Source organism: Taudactylus pleione, unplaced genomic scaffold, assembly GCF_031769625.1.
Source record: "Taudactylus pleione unplaced genomic scaffold, aTauple2 ptg000969l, whole genome shotgun sequence".
NCBI lineage: Eukaryota > Metazoa > Chordata > Amphibia > Anura > Myobatrachidae > Taudactylus > Taudactylus pleione.
In genome coordinates this window covers 2,119,031-2,136,224 of record NW_028285370.1, presented here as the reverse complement: position 1 = coordinate 2,136,224, position 17,194 = coordinate 2,119,031, and the positions used below count along the sequence as shown (strand labels likewise).

The window sequence follows — 17,194 nt, the reverse complement described above, 5'->3', positions numbered from 1 at the left end:
AGAATCGGGGTTTTGGGGTGCAAAATTGCCGCAAACCCCCTAAACCCTTTTTACACCCCCCTTGATGCTAATTGCATTAAAAAAAACCACTAAAGACACCCCAAAAAAGCACTTTCAAAAAATGGGCGAAAAAAAATCAAAGTGGGGTTACAAAATCAAAAAGTAGCGAAATAGCTTTTTGGGGGGTCTAGAAGTATGTGGGAGGTGTTTTGTGGGTGGCAGGTGATTGCTGAAGGTGTGTTTTTGGTGCTATTTAATTCTTTTCTTTAGCACCTTGACAATATGCTTGCACCCATTTTCATGCACCCCAAATTTGATGGGACTACTTATTTTCCCCCAAAAAGTTGCAAAATGCTATTCTTCGCCACTTGCTCAAAGACGCTAAATAGCGCGTATTGAGACCATTTAAAAACCCCAAATACCTTCAGCAGGGCTAATCGGGGGTACCCATAGTGAACCCCCATGTCAGAGCATCTGTAGGGGGGTGTCAAGCTGATCTCCCCAAAAACATGACTTTTCGCCGATCTCCATTTAGCAGGGTCCTGTTTTCTCACATTTTGCAATTGAATATGGGGATAAGCGGGGACCTGCGTGATAATTTTTCAGAGGCAAAATCTCCGATGATGGCGAAAAGTCCGGACTCTGACTTTTCACTGCAAATTGAATACGGGCCTATGATGGAATTGAGAGGAATCCAGTCACTAAGGAATGGCTCCTGTATATTCCAGCAGGGTGATCAGAGTCAGGACAATTCCCTGATTGCCCAGTGCAGAGTGGGCCTTGGCTCGACCGAAGGACACCCATAACCTCTCAGGGGACAAATCACACCTTGACAGCCCTTCATCCAACAAGGGGCATCACGTACAGTCACAAATGTGGGTTGACTTGGTTTCTACGCCAAGACTGCATTAAAATCCAGTCTGGCTTTGTGTGTTAGTATTCTTCTAATTATTAATATGGCTTTCATTAGTGAGCATTAGGGATGCCCAGCCCATCATTGTTATGCACTCCAGAGAGAGGTGCGAGAAACTGCTAATGTAACTGATTTTGTGCCTTTATTTCATCAACACAGGGACTGTTTTCACAACTGTTTTATTGTCTCCAGTCTCTAGTGTTCTATAAGAGAAACAAAGATATGCTGTGTGTACATAAAAACGTGGGACGGAACTGGATCTCACACATTACTCGCTAATTGCCAAAAATGTATATTCTGTTTATAAATCTGGTTATTTGTAAATGCTCAGTTTAATGAGGAATCCGCAATGCAGCAGCAATATCCAGAGATTACTTTATCTAGTAACTGAGCAGGAGGTTTTGTGGGACATCGCCACCCACTGGCAAAATCATCCTAAAAAATATAAAAGTTTTGTGTGTCCAGATATTTTATTAACAATGCATTATAATTGATTGCGCCTTTATTCTAATGCCAGGGCTGATGGGCATCCTATTGAGATGCCTACCGGGTGCATCGCGAATCTGCCTAGGTGTGTACAAGGGTGCACTATTGGTGCACCAGTGCCCTGACCATCAGACATTGCACCTGGTAGATGCAGAATGTCTGAGTGTCCATGGCCACTGGTTTCAGTGCAACTGTGACACCAACATGCCCACTACTTCCACCGCGATTCCTCTCCATCGCCCCCCGATGATGCATGCGTATTAGTCGTGGGAGACCCGAACCAGAAAGCAGTTCGCGACCATAACACATTGTAAACGCGATTATTAATAAATGAGCCCCCCAGTATCACACCCAAATCGTATTGCAAATGCAATTATTAATAAATGGGCCCCCCAGTGGAACCAGTATGATTTACCGCCGGCCGCATGGTAAGTATTAACTAACCTATTTTTACCCCCTAACCTTCTTTTAGGGGTGCCTAACCCTTCCCCTCCCAGTGCCTAACCCCCCTCTAAGTGCCTAAACCTAACCCCCCCTTCCCTGCAGCCTAACCCTAAGTCTCCCGGGGGGGATGCCTAACCCTATCCTCCCCCCGGGGGTGTCTAACCCTAGCCTCCCCTTCCCCTAGCCTAACCCTAACCTCCCGGGGGGGTGCCTAACCCTAACCCCCCCAAGTGCCTAACCCCCATCTAAGTGCCTAAACCTATCCACCCTTCCCCGCAGCCTAACCCTAAGGCTCCCGGGGGGGGGTGCCTAACCCTATCCTCCCCCCGGGGGTGTCTAACCCTAGCCTCCCCTTCCCCTAGCCTAACCCTAACCTCCGGGGGTGGTGCCTAACCCTAAGACCCCCACGGGAGCCCCTTACCTAACCCCCCCCCACGGCTGCCCACGCACGGCGCCCAGCCTACCTTCCATCAGTAAGCTGGGTGTCGGGCTCCCTGCGTAGGTCTAATAACAGGCGTCGGGATTTTGTATCTTGCCGGGATTAGACAGTCAGGAAGCTGGCCATCGGGATTTCGTCCGTTGGCTTCCCGACTGCTTCCCCCCCCCAGTGTCCTAACTTGTCTGTGATTTTGTTGCTGTATGGTGTTCCTAGATATGTCATTTTACACTGTACTGTACTTATGCTATGCCATGTTACACTGTTACTGTGTATATTCCCTGTACGGTACTGCAAACATTTTGTGGTTATTTAAAAAATTAAATATAATAAAGACATATGCAGGAAACTACACATGCAAGAAAACAATAATTTACATTTGTATGTCCAGAGGGCCTGATTCAGCAAGGATCGCAATTGCAAAGCTGCACACAGGCTATAGATATGATGTATGCACGCAGGCTATAGATATGATGTATGCACACAGGCTATAGATGTGATGTATGCACGCAGGCTATAGATATGATGTATGCACGCAGGCTATAGATATGATGTATGCACGCAGGCTATAGATATGATGTATGCACGCAGGCTATAGATATGATGTATGCACGCAGGCTATAGATATGATGTATGCACGCAGGCTATAGATATGATGTATGCAAGCAGGCAGTTTTGCAGTGCGATCCTTGCAATAATGCAAATGTAGCAGGAGGTGTATGACACCCCCTGCTGCATTTGCGATCACCCAGCTTGTGAGCCCAGGACTCTGCGTCGATCAACGCAGATCCTGGGCTTGCCACACCCGGAAAACAGGGCAGACACGCACCCGTTTCCAGGAAAGGCAGCCGCCCCCGCACTGCCCCTTAAATGCTTCTCCCTGTCAATCAGGCAGCGGCATTGAAGGGTCTGCGTGCAACTACACAGGACCCATTCTGCCCACTCGCAGAATGGGTCCTGCGCATGCGATAATCTGGAATCTGCGATCAGCTGAATCTGGCCCGGAGTCTCTTGATGTCTCCTGCTGTAAACCAGTAGTAATGCATCAGAAGTATAATGGGCCTATTTACCAAATAATATTAGTGGGATATTCCTCAAAAACACCCATTTTCGGGGGCTACATTTCACAAAAATGGCCACCGCACATGCGTGGTCAGTAATAAGTGTATATGCCTACACCACATCTTGCCATACAGATAAGGTAGAGATGACATGTAAATAATAAAGGGGCCCATTCATCATTTAATATTTGCGGCGTATTCCCCCCAAACACCCGTTTTCAGGGGATAACCACAAATATTAAGTGTCCCGCAAATGTATTATGGGGGGGAGCCGAAGCAGATATCGAAGATCTGCTATTGTCCCTTGTTTTCTGCCAGCAGCCACAATCCCCATAGGTTTCTAGTAAATGCTGTCAGATTTACTAAGCTCCAGAATGCTTTGCATTCCAGAACTTGGTCCCCGCAGCTTACGCCATTCTTTTGATGGCGATGGCATAAACCGCTGTACTCTATGGGCTACATAACACACAACTTACTGAGCCCCTGTACATTCGGGTGCTATGATCTCGCCAAGATCACATTGCAAATGCAATCATTAATAAATGGGCCCCAAAGTCACAGTACCCAATGTGTACACCATATAATAATGTAATGAAATCTCATATAGACGAGAGAATACTATTAAGATGGTTACTAAGGGGTCAATCGTATTAGGTGCGAGGTGCGATTTTCACTTCGGATTCTCATAGCGAATTAATTTTGCAATCCAATTAGCAACTCGCACTGAATCAGTCAGACTGAATTCGCAAGTTTCCAAGGAAAGGAAAATCTTTATTTTAAGGTTAAAATGTAGGGACACTGTGCTGAACTCCATGCCCCCCCCAATGACCAATTAGGCAGTTTCTAATTAGCTTATTTAGTTCAATAATAACAGTACATTTTTTGGTGTGAAAAAAAAAAAAGTCTTCAAATTACCCCAAAATCAACTTTTTCGTTAGTTTAGGCACACCAAAATTTTGTTACAATAATTTTTTAGTTGAAAAATAATTGTTTTTATCACTTTTTTTAAAAAAAATAAAAATTTAAAGGTGCTCTCAAAGTACCCCAAAATCACCCTTTTTCTTAGGTTTTTTTTTTTTTTTTTTGCATTTTTCATTTAATTTGTTTGAGATTAAACAAAAAGATTTTTTTTTTTATCATTTTCTTGCATTTAAAAAAACAAAACCACAAATCAGCCATTTGACACCATTTCAAAACTTACAGTAACTTTCTAAAGGACACAAACAGCCGTCTATACGGTCCTGCTATCGAAATGATCAATTTTGGGGGATCCAGGATGGTCTCCCCACATTTTCATGCATTCTGCCAAATCTCATTTGGCAGTCAATTCGCAAAGCCTCCGCTGCGCCCTAATAATCTGCATGTTGCATATTCCACACGGAATGTAATTATACATTCTTATGTAGAAATTATTAGGTTTTTATGATAGGAAAACGATTATATATAAAAATAAATAAAACTTAGATGTGTAATGAGACTATTTATTGGGGTCATTACATCGGGGTCAGAGCAGTTCTGTAGAATGTGATCCCACCGAGGGAAGATCTGTAGTGTATGAGATTCCGCATTACACCCCCACCCCCTTTCACAGGCTCCGGATAGACTGGTCTCAGCCTCTTCTATCCATGCATGGCCAGGGGAGGGGTCTCACCCTGCACCAGGTCCTTCCATCTATCCCTGTATAACAGACTCCTCATTTACATGACTGCTCAAAATGCATAAAGTGACTGAAGAAATAGTCCTGAGCCTCCCCCAGGGGGTCACTGTGATGTGTTACAGAGCCGGGTGTGTTGTATAAAGAATCTTATCACCATAAGTAAGGAAGGTGCCAATTCTATACAATGTCCCCTGTGCTCATACACCTGTTAAAATGTATATTGTGTATAATAAGCTATGTATACCCCTGGGCCACCTATTACCCCCCCCCCCCCCTGTTACAGGGGGCTGGCATTATACGTGTTTCTCTCCCAGATACAGAGGGGTGCTGGCATTATACATGTTACCCTCCCAGGTACAGGGGGTGCTGGCATTAAACATGTTACCCTCCCAGGTACAGGGGGGAGGGTGCCACCATTATACATGTACAGGGGGGTGCAGCATTATACATGTACCCTCCCAGGTACAGGGGGCTTTTGGCATAATACATGTTACACTCCCAGGTACAGGGGGCTTCTGGCATAATACATGTTACACTCCCAGGTACAGGTTGGTGCTGGCGTTATACATGTTACCCTCCCAAGTACAGGGGGGTGCTGGCATTATACATGTTACCCTCCCAGGTACAGGGGGGTGCTGACATTATACATGTTACACTCCCAGGTACAGGGGGTGCTGGCATTATACATGTTACATTCCCAGGTACAGGGGGTGCTGGCATTATACATGTTACACTCCCAGGTATAAGGGGGTGCTAACATTATACATGTTACCCTCCCAGGTACAGGGGGTGCTGGCATTATACATGTTACACTCCCAGGTATAAGGGGGTGCTGACATTATACATGTTACCCTCCCAGGTACAGGGGGTGCTGGCGTTATACATGTTACACTCCCAGGTATAAGGGGGTGCTGACATTATACATGTTACCCTCCCAGGTACAGGGGGTGCTGGCATTATACATGTTACCCTCCCAGGTACGTGGGGGTGCCGGCATTATACATGTTACACTCCCAGGTACAGGGGGTGCTGGCATTATACATGTTACATTCCCAGGTACAGGGGGTGCCGGCATTATACATGTTACACTCCCAGGTATAAGGGGGTGCTGGCATTGTACATGTTACCCTCCCAGGTACAGGGGGTGCTGGCATTATATATGTTACCCTCCCAGGTACAGGGGGGTGCTGACATTATACATGTTACCCTCTCAGGTACAGGGGGCTTTTGGCATAATACATGTTACACTCCCAGGTACAGGGGGCTTCTGGCATAATACATGTAACACTCCCAGGTACAGGTTGGTGCTGGTGTTATACATGTTACCCTCCCAAGTACAGGGGGGTGCTGGCATTATACATGTTACCCTCCCAGGTACAGGGGGGTGCAGGCATTATACATGGTACCCCCCAGGGTACAGGGGGTGCTGACATTTATACATGTTACACTCCCAGGTACAGGGGGCTTCTGGCATTATACATGTTACCCTCCCAGGTAGAGGGGGGTGCCGGCATTACACATGTTTCTCTCCCAGGTACAGGGGATGCTGGCATTATACATGTTACACTCCCAGGTACAGGGGGTGCTGACATTTATACATGTTACACTCCCAGGTACAGGGGGCTTCTGGCATTATACATGTTACCCTCCCAGGTACAGGGGGCTTCTCGCATTATACATGTTACCGTCCCAGGTACAGGGGGGTGCCGGCATTAAACATGTTACCCTCCCAGGTACAGGGGGTGCCGGCATTCTACATGTTACCCTCCCAGGTACAGGGGGGTGCCGGCATTCTACATGTTATCCTCCCAGGTAAAGGGGGGTGCCGGCATTCTACATGTTACCCTCCCAGGTACAGGGGGGTGCCGACATTGTACATGTTACCCTCCCAGGTACAGGGGGCTTCTGGCATTATACATGTTACCCTCCCAGGTAGAGGGGGGTGCCGGCATTATACATGTTTCTCTCCCAGGTACAGGGGGGTGCCGGCATTATACATGTTACACTCCCAGGTACAGGGGGGTGCCGGCATTATACATGTTACCCTCCCAGGTACAGGGGGCTTCTGGCATTATACATGTTACCCTCCCAAGTAGAGGGGGGTGCCGGCATTATACATGTTTCTCTCCCAGGTACAGGGGGTGCTGGCATTATACATGTTACACTCCCAGGTACAGGGGGTGCTGACATTTATACATGTTACACTCCCAGGTACAGGGGGCTTCTGGCATTATACATGTTACCCTCCCAGGTACAGGGGGCTTCTGGCATTATACATGTTAACGTCCCAGGTACAGGGGGGTGCCGGCATTATACGTGTTACCCTCCCAGGTACAGGGGGTGCCGGCATTCTACGTGTTACCCTCCCAGGTACAGGGGGGTGCTGGCATTCTACATGTTACCCTCCCAGGTACAGGGGGGTGCCGGCATTCTACATGTTACCCTCCCAGGTACAGGGGGGTGCCGACATTGTACATGTTACCCTCCCAGGTACAGGGGGTGCTGGCATTATACATGTTACCCTCCCAGGTACAGGGGGTTGCCGACATTATACATGTTACACTCCCAGGTACAGGGGGCTTTTGGCATTATACATGTTACACTACCAGGTATAAGGGGGTGCTGGCATTATACATGTTACCCTCCCAGGTACAGGGGGGTGCTGACATTATACATGTTACCCTCCCAGGTACAGGGGGCTTTTGGCATAATACATGTTACACTCCCAGGTACAGGGGGCTTCTGGCATAATACATGTTACACTCCCAGGTACAGGTTGGTGCTGGCGTTATACATGTTACCCTCCCAAGTACAGGGGGGTGCTGGCATTATACATGTTACCCTCCCAGGTACAGGGGGGTGCCGGCATTATACATGGTACCCCCCCAGGTACAGGGGGTGCTGACATTTATACATGTTACACTCTCAGGTACAGGGGGCTTCTGGCATTATACATGTTACCCTCCCAGGTAGAGGGGGGTGCCGGCATTATACATGTTACCCTCCCAGGTAGAGGGGGGTGCCGGCATTATACATATTACACTCCCAGGTACAGGTTGGTGCTGGCGTTATACATGTTACCCTCCCAAGTACAGGGGGGTGCTGGCATTATACATGTTACCCTCCCAGGTACAGGGGGGTGCCGGCATTATACATGTTACCCTCCCAGGTACAGGGGGGTGCCGGCATTATACATGTTACCCTCCCAGGTACAGGGGGGTGCCGGCATTATACATGTTTCTCTCCCAGGTACAAGGGGCTTCTGGCATTATACATGTTACCCTCCCAGGTAGAGGGGGGTGCCGGCATTATACATGTTTCTCTCCCAGGTACAGGGGGCTTCTGGCATTATACATGTTTCTCTCCCAGGTACAGGGGGGTGCCGGCATTATACATGGTACCCTCCCAGGTACAGGGGGCTTCTGGCATTATACATGTTACCCTCCCAGGTAGAGGGGGGTGCCGGCATTATACATGTTTCTCTCCCAGGTACAAGGGGGTGCTGACATTTATACATGTTACACTACCAGGTACAGGGGGCTTCTGGCATTATACATGTTACCCTCCCAGGTACAGGGGGGTGCTGGCATTATACATGTTACCCTCCCAGGTACAGGGGGGTGCCGGCATTATACATGTTACCCTCCCAGGTACAGGGGGGTGCCGGCATTATACATGTTACCCTCCCAGGTACAGGGGGGTGCCGGCATTATACATGTTTCTCTCCCAGGTACAGGGGGCTTCTGGCATTATACATGTTACCCTCCCAGGTAGAGGGGGGTGCCGGCATTATACATGTTTCTCTCCCAGGTACAGGGGGCTTCTGGCATTATACATGTTTCTCTCCCAGGTACAGGGGGGTGCCGGCATTATACATGTTACCCTCCCAGGTACAGGGGGGTGCCGGCATTATACATGTTACCCTCCCAGGTACAGGGGGGTGCCGGCATTATACATGTTTCTCTCCCAGGTACAGGGGGCTTCTGGCATTATACATGTTACCCTCCCAGGTAGAGGGGGGTGCCGGCATTATACATGTTTCTCTCCCAGGTACAAGGGGGTGCTGACATTTATACATGTTACACTACCAGGTACAGGGGGCTTCTGGCATTATACATGTTACCCTCCCAGGTACAGGGGGGTGTTGGCAATATGTCTGCGCTGTAGCCAAGATCTGAACTTTGCAAGACGTGATTATACTGTATATCTAGTTTGTGGATGGTTCTCAATGACGCAGCTGTGAAGTGTCTGTGAAAATTTATGGAGCCTGTGAGCTGATGTGGTACTAGTAGTTCAGCATGCTGTCTGAATCATGTAAAGCAATTTCCATGGTGCCAATTTGTCAGACTGTTTCGGGAAATGTATGTAATGCCCCCTATTGTACTGGGCTTTCATTTGATCTCAGACTTCTGTCCTTTCTTTTGTATAACCCGGCATTGTAACCTGTGTTCCTGCTTTCTCATTAGTCGTCATGTAATTCCTGGACGATTCAAAACCATTGCTTCGATGTTTGTATTGGTGTAATTACAGATCAATCCCTAGGCTGATCAGTTGGGTATAAGAATAGTTATTAATGTGTTATCAGCTGTCTCATCTGCCCTCAGCACCACCATATAATGGGACAGTAACTGCCATTAGGCTGGTTGTGATGATGGGTGTAGTGGTGGAAGAAGACAGGGAGACCCCGATATGTGACTGGTCTGATGCTGCAGAGATGTACTATATTAACTGACCCTTTGTGTGGAGACAGATCTCCCCAGGTTAGGAGACATACAGTACATCTGTGAGGACTTTCTATTGGTGTAATGCCAGTCATGTACAGTAACAACTATCACTCCTGCATTCAGCTATACACCCGGTCATGTTACTGTGTATGTGTGAGAGGGTCATAGAGCCTCTATAGTCCCCTGATCATCTACCACCTACAAAAACAGACAAATCTCAGGTGCACAACTCCAAATTATTAATAATATATAAATACATTTGCAATAAAATTTTGCAGTCAATAGAGGTTTTTAGCATAATCTTGGCCAAGGTTATGGGCCCACCCACCATATCCAGGTAACCTCTGTAGGGTAGGTCCCTAACATACTAGGATTCAAATCCAGAGCACAGTACACCCCCAAACTAGCCCAGCTAAGCCACCCCAGGGCACCGCCATAGTAAGAAAAGTGCAGTGTGAAAGAGATAGTTAGGAGCAGCTACTGCTGCATATAAAGAATGGAAATAAAAAGTGAGTTACATATACAATAAACAAACAGTGAAGGGTTAAAATGTGTTATAAAGGAAAAATTTGTTATAATGCGGTGCCCTGAAACAGATCAACAAAGGCAATCAAGGGGGACCCACGCCCCAAAAAGGAACCAAAGTTGCACTACAGTATATAAAATTTGTAGGACTTACCTAGAATTGTGGCTAATACCAGTGTGCACATACTATACTAGACTCCATGCTTTCTTTCACACTGCACTTTTCTTACTATGGCAGTGCCCTGGGGTGGCTTAGCTGGGCTAGTTTGGGGGTGTCCTGCACTCTGGATTTGAACCGTAGTATGTTAGGGACCCAGTGGCGTAAGTTCATCCCAGCCGCCGGAGGCAAGTTATAATTTGGTGCCGCCCCCCCCCCCGTCACACTGTAATATAGCAATCGCATTCAGACAAGCTATAGATAGATGGAGGCGGAAGCTGATGGTCTGACATGGAGCTCTCCACTAGCATATGGTGGCTTCTCAGGTGCCGGGAAGAGATGCCATGTATTGGGTAGCCGTGACGGTACACTCCGAGTACATAGTTACAGCCCTAACTAGGGTGAATATGTTGTGGACAATGGAGGAGGTGCCCCTTCAGAGCTGGAGCCCGGCAGCAGGCGCCTCCATTGTCTCCCATAGTTCTGCCCCTGTAGGGACCTACCCTACAGAGGTTACCTGGATATGGTGGGTAGGCCCATAACCTTGGCCAAGATTATGCTAAAAACCTCTATTGACTGCAAAATTTTATTGCATTTATATATTATTAATAATTTGGAGTTGTGCACCTGAGATTTGTCTGTTTTTGTGCCTGCAATTAGTCTCATCTACCACCTACCAGTGCTATTGATCAGGGTAATTCCGGAGATACAGAGATGAACGGGCTCATCTCTAACATAGAGAACAGGGAATGTCCTTATACAGGGATAATGCACTCCCTATGGTACTGTATAGTGACCAGCAGCCTCCAGTATACTGTATATGGATAATGTGGTACATAGAGCACCCTGGGGTATTGTCAGCGAGGGGGGAGATGTGATCACTGCTGGGTGCATCAGGGTGATATGAGCAGCTCGTATCCTGCGATGTATGAAGGAAATGTGCTATAACTGTGAAGGTCTGGGCAGAGCCACCATAAGCAGCATTGTAGGCTCTGGGCAAAGCAAAGCACTGGGGCCCCTGCCCACCCATTCAAAGGAATAAAAATGTAAACGATCAATAAAATTAAATCTCTAGATTTATTGATACTTTCAGCGAAATTATGTAAAGTGAGGATTGTGGAGTCCACCTCCCTCTTCTCCAGCTCTCAGTGCAGTTCCTGCTCAGCTGTGAATAAAGTATGAAGGGGGCACTGAGAGAGAGGCACCAGGAAGAACATGCCCCCTTCCCCCTAATTCGGCTCTGTGGCTGTAGGCTGAGGCAGGTAAAGAATGCTGCCTGGTGCTCTGATTGTGTGTAATCCAGGGAGCATCTTTCTCTGCCTGTCTCTTAGCTGGCTGGCCTGTGCACAGAGTGAGAGGCCGCACACTCCATGTAGATGCCCCTTGGCCCTCCCGCCCCTGCACAAAGACCCCCTAGAATTAAATGGCCCTGGGCAGCTGCCCAGTGGGCCTATACGTTAAAATATCTGTTCCAACACCCTATGCAGAAGCATCTTCTGTGTCCCTTGTCAGGGGTCCAATTCTTCTCATTCTCCCCCTGCAAGTAGATATGGTCCCCTATGACAGAGGACTTTATATTCTCACCCAGAAATCTACAGCTTCTGCAGGGTATAATGCCCCCAACAGGATCCTCTTGCCTTCCAGCCAGTGGGACAATTACTAGGAGTGGGTCTTCATAAGAGAAATATATGCACCTACCTATCTATCTATCTATCTATCTATCTATCTATCTATCTATCTATCTATCTATCTATCTATCTATCTATCTATCTATCTATCTATCTATCTATATGTACATCTATATATAATATACTCCAGCCTGCTTCATAAGTTATATGTCCAGCAATTATAAGCGGCACTCATGCGGACTTGGAATTTACTACTTATGTATTGCATTTCCCTGACGAAGAGTAATTTTTGTCTACTTGGTATTATCCAAATCCTCGTGAGTGCCGCTTAAAGTTGCTGATTGTATGTGTACATAATTATAATATATTTACCGATCACAAAATCAATTTTATTATTCAGTTAAAGAGTATTGCTTTTGCAGCGTGTTATATACTATTGCGAGTACTCAGGGTACGTGCACATATTATTGCAGTGTAATCCTATGTGACAGCAGCCTGGGGCTATGGGCGGGGCCACGATATATGTATAAAGACAAAGTGGGCAGCCAATCAGATGAGATTACTCATGCATATCAATAGAGCTGGCAGCCAATAGATACAAGTCATGCACCATAACAGGCTGCACTCACCTCAGAATCAGATTAGTTGTCCTAAGAAAGTTTGTGGATTTACCTGGAGGATACAGCTGGCCCCCTGCGCCCCAGTCACCCGCCTGCCTGGAGTTCCCTCTCCAACAAGGATGACTTTGGCGTTCTCCAGCCTTCAGCCAGTTGAGGACAAGCTCGGAATAGTCTCGGTGAGTCTCCTGTTACTGGTGGGGAACGTTACAGAGTTATTGTTACATTTGTGTCAGTTACAGTTGGTGCTTGTTACATTGTATCCAGCAGTGATCTCAGAGTTACCTTGTAGCCAGGGGATGTAGGCAGCGCATCCATAGATTCTCTCCTATTGGAGTCAGTGTGTAACAATGTATCAGAGTATAACAATGTATCAGAATTATAACAATGTATCAGCTCAGTCAGTGTATAACAATGAATCAGATTAGTCAGTGTGTAACAATGTATCAGAGCAATCAGTGTGTAACAATGTATCAGAGCAGTCAGGGTGTGTGTGTGTGTGTGTGTGTGTGTGTGTGTGTGTGTGTGTGTGTGTGTGTGTGTGTGTGTGTGTAACAATGTAGTCAGTGTATAACAGTGTATCAGAGTAGAGTCAAAGAATGTATCACATCAGACTTATTAGTAAATAGTGACAATGTGGCCTCCTGAGCCCGGGCTGTGTGTCCTGAGTTAGACCCGGGAATGCCTCTCTCAGGCTGGGGAGGAAGAGACTCCTGAGCGGGCTGTGATCTGTTTGTACAGCGCAGTGTTTGTTATAGGACTATTAGGAGATGAACTCGTTTTACAGGTTCGCAGTAATAATAACGCAGCGACCTGTGCTGGACATTGCGCGATTCTGCTGCGATTCTGATTTGCAGTAATTAGCGATTCTGATTTGCAGTAATTAATGACCCATTTGTTTTCTACAAAAAAAACTAATAAATTACAGCACAAATGGTTCGTTCTCCTTTCTGTAATCTATAAATTCTTACGTGTATTTTGTGTCTTGTGGTTTCTAAAATGCAAAAGTAAAGCACGTGAGTCCTATTGGGAGTAAATTACTATAGAATATTGTTTATTATTCTTTATAATATGTATTGTTATTAGTATTGTTTATTAATATGGCTATTATTATTATTATTATTATTATTAATAATAATAATAATAATAATAATAATAATAATAATAATTAATAATAATAAATATATTCGTATTTTTATTATTATTTATTGTCATTATGTATTATTAGTTATTTTTATTGTTATAGTTCTTATATTGATGACCCTCTCTCTCCCCCCAGGACCTGAGCATGGAGGACATGGGCTACATTATGATCGACTCCTGCAGCATCAAGAAGGAGGAGGATGATCTGGGAAAGTTTGTGGATTTGGATTTTATTTTGGCCCATACCACCAGCAGCCAGAGCGGGGGAGGCTCGGGTCACGGGGGCACTTACCCCCTGCCAGAGACCCCCGAGAGCTGCAGCACCACCTATGATAGTGACGGCTCGTACCCTGCCAGCAGGAAATACAGGGCGGGCTGCTTTATTGGGAGCCCCCAGCACAGCTATGTGGCAGAGCTACTGACCCCCGATGTGCCCTGCATGGATGCCCCCGCAGAGTACGGACTGAAGCCCCTGCTCAGCCGCAAATACACCGAGCTGCGGGTAACCGGCCTAGATGCCCCTCTGCACTTATCCATGGAGCAGATCCAGCAGCTGGGGCCCAACATCAAGAAGGAGAGACCCGAGCAGGCCTGCATGCTGAGCACCCCGTCCCCCGGCTCCCCCGACTGCATGGGTCCCATGATGGAGCACAAGGCCAGCCTAATGCACCTGCAGGGGCAGCTAGGGGGGCACACGTATGTCCAGCACAGGGTCAGCCCAACAGAGGAGATGCCCCTTAGTGACTGTCACGTCATGCAGGACCTGCACTGCCTCCCCATCATGCCCATGGGCCAACAGCACTACCAGCTGACCCAGCCTTACCCCCCGCACTTTGCCGGCCAGGCAGCAGCACAGTTCCACGGACAGTTTGGTGTTTACAGGGAGCACATGAAGGTCCACCCGGCCATGCACGGCATGATCGTCACCCCCCCATCCTCCCCATTGCTGGAGTATTACCCGGCCATGAACCCCCCTGATGACTGCAAACCCAAGAGGGGCCGAAGGTCCTGGGCCCGCAAGAGAACCGCAACCCACAGCTGCGAGTACCCTGGATGTGGCAAAACCTACACCAAGAGCTCCCACCTCAAGGCGCATATGCGCACACATACAGGTAAGCGTAGTGACATGCCAGCGTTTCTAGATGTGCCCAACCCTTACCCTCCCTGACTCCCCTCCACTATACTGTTACTGTGTGACCCCATCCACCCCTGATGTAACTATAATACTGTTACTGTGACTCCATCTCACCCCATCCACCCCTGATGTAACTACTATACTGTTACTGTGACTCCATCCATCCCTGATGTTTAACTATAATACTGTTACTGTGACTCCATCCACCCCTGATGTAACTATAATACTGTTACTGTGACTCCATCCACCCCTGATGTAACTATAATACTGTTACTGTGACTCCATCCACCCCTGATGTAACTATAATACTGTTACTGTGACTCCATCCACCCCTGATGTAAATATAATACTGTTACTGTGACCCCATCCACCCCTGATGTAACTATAATACTGTAACTGTGACTCCATCCACCCCTGATGTAACTATAATACTGTTACTGTGACTCCATCCACCCCTGATGTAACTATAATACTGTTACTGTGACCCCATCCACCCCTGATGTAACTATAATACTGTAACTGTGACTCCATCCACCCCTGATGTAACTATAACATGACCTTGTCTCTCCCCTAGGTGAGAAGCCATATCACTGCAACTGGGAGGGCTGCGGCTGGAAATTCGCCAGATCGGACGAACTCACTCGCCATTTCCGCAAGCACACTGGCCACAGACCTTTCCAGTGTCAGCTGTGCGAGAGGGCCTTCTCCAGGTCCGACCACCTGGCCCTGCACATGAAGCGCCACATGTGACCCCCTCATAGACTGCCTATACACAGAGGACATTTTCTTACAGGGGGGTGTATATAGGTCTGTACAGTTTGCTATTTAAAGAGGCACCTGCTTAGCAGATGACAAAGAAAGTCTATAAATTTATATAATTTAAATGGAGGCAGGGATCCATTTTATTCCCTGCGTTTTGTACAATGTTTGTAATTTAGCTTCTTGCGTTTTTGTAAGGTAAATTGAAGTTTTTATTTTGCTGATCTGGAAGTTTCAGCTTCTTTTTATACTCTCAGTTATATTTAAAGAGTCTAGAAAGCCGGGAGGGGGAATTGGGGCCCGAAAGTGTTGTAGGTTATTTGTATATGATGGAAGTGAAATATTCTGGAAGCACTGCTCTAACCCTAATGTGCAATTACTGTCAGTCTAATGAGCGCTTCATATGGGGTGCTACCGGCTGCGGAACAGTGCCACCTAATGGACGCATATGTGCACGGCATACAACTTACTTTATAAATACTCCGCATATTTTGGACACTTTACAAAGTCAGTGATCTAATTTTTTTTTGTACAGTATTTTTTGTTTTAATGTTTCATCAGCTATCCTTGCTCGTTTCCATTTGGAAGGGAAATTAGGTATCATTCGCACTGCCTCAATTACAATTTGTAAATAATAAAACTATATTTGTCACTATTTGTTTCTCAGCTGTCTCTAAAATGGTCATACATTGATTTTGATACACGTGTTGAATTCATGTATAACAGTTTTTCTTTTTTTAGTGTGTGTGTGTGTGTGTGTGTGTGTGTGTGTGTGTTCACCGTTTGCATATTTGTTAACTCCTAGTGTAAAGCTGATTTATTTAATTACATTCTGGCAGCATGCTGACACCTCTGTTTATAGACACCCCCAAGCATGACAGCCCAGACCTGGCCCAGTAGTACTATATGAATGGAAATTGCTGTCTACGTGATCTTTCTGCATCCACAGTGTACCTGAACAGGTCAATACTTTTTAGCTTAATTCAGATCATACATGTGATATGAACATCACCACTGACGCAGGATAAAATTACATCACTGACATGGGATAACGTCACATCACCACTGACATGGGATAACGTCACATCACCACTGACACGGGATAACGTCACATCACCACTGATACGGGATAACGTCACATCACCACTGACACGATATAACGTCACATCACCACTGACACGGGATAACATCACATGAAAGGGGCTATTCGCCAAAGCTTGGAGAGAGATAAAATTGTGAAAGTGTCAACCAATCAGCTCCTAATTGTCATTTTTCAAACAGCCTGTAAAATGACGGTTAGGAATGGACTGGTTGGTACTAATATATGTGACCACATTGTTTAAATAGAAATCACAGGGGCTCTGCACTCACCGTAATAACTAACAATGATAATACTAATAATAATAAACAGTGGGGTTTTGGTTCATGAATTGATCAATGCATTTAAGCTTGCAGCCCCCGCCACCATTATGGTGAGTGCAGACCCCCTGTGATTTATATATATATATA

General features: G+C 46.5%; 1 protein-coding gene across 3 annotated transcripts in view; it reads left to right on the top strand.

Moving 5' to 3' along the window:
• LOC148454872 (uncharacterized) overlaps positions 1-16,351 on the top strand; it is a 57,498-nt gene extending 41,147 nt beyond the window's left edge. For 2 of the 3 annotated variants that reach the window (XM_088460684.1, XM_088460683.1), the window contains exons 2-3: positions 13,928-14,903; positions 15,501-16,351. In XM_088460684.1, the coding sequence (XP_088316810.1) occupies positions 13,937-14,903; positions 15,501-15,676 (1,143 nt within the window). In that variant the 5' untranslated portion in view covers positions 13,928-13,936 and the 3' untranslated portion in view covers positions 15,677-16,351. Of the gene's footprint in view, positions 1-12,691; positions 12,828-13,927; positions 14,904-15,500 lie in introns of those variants that run through there. The other variant, XM_088460682.1, reaches the window with a different exon arrangement.
• Positions 16,352-17,194: the final 843 nt, after the last annotated feature.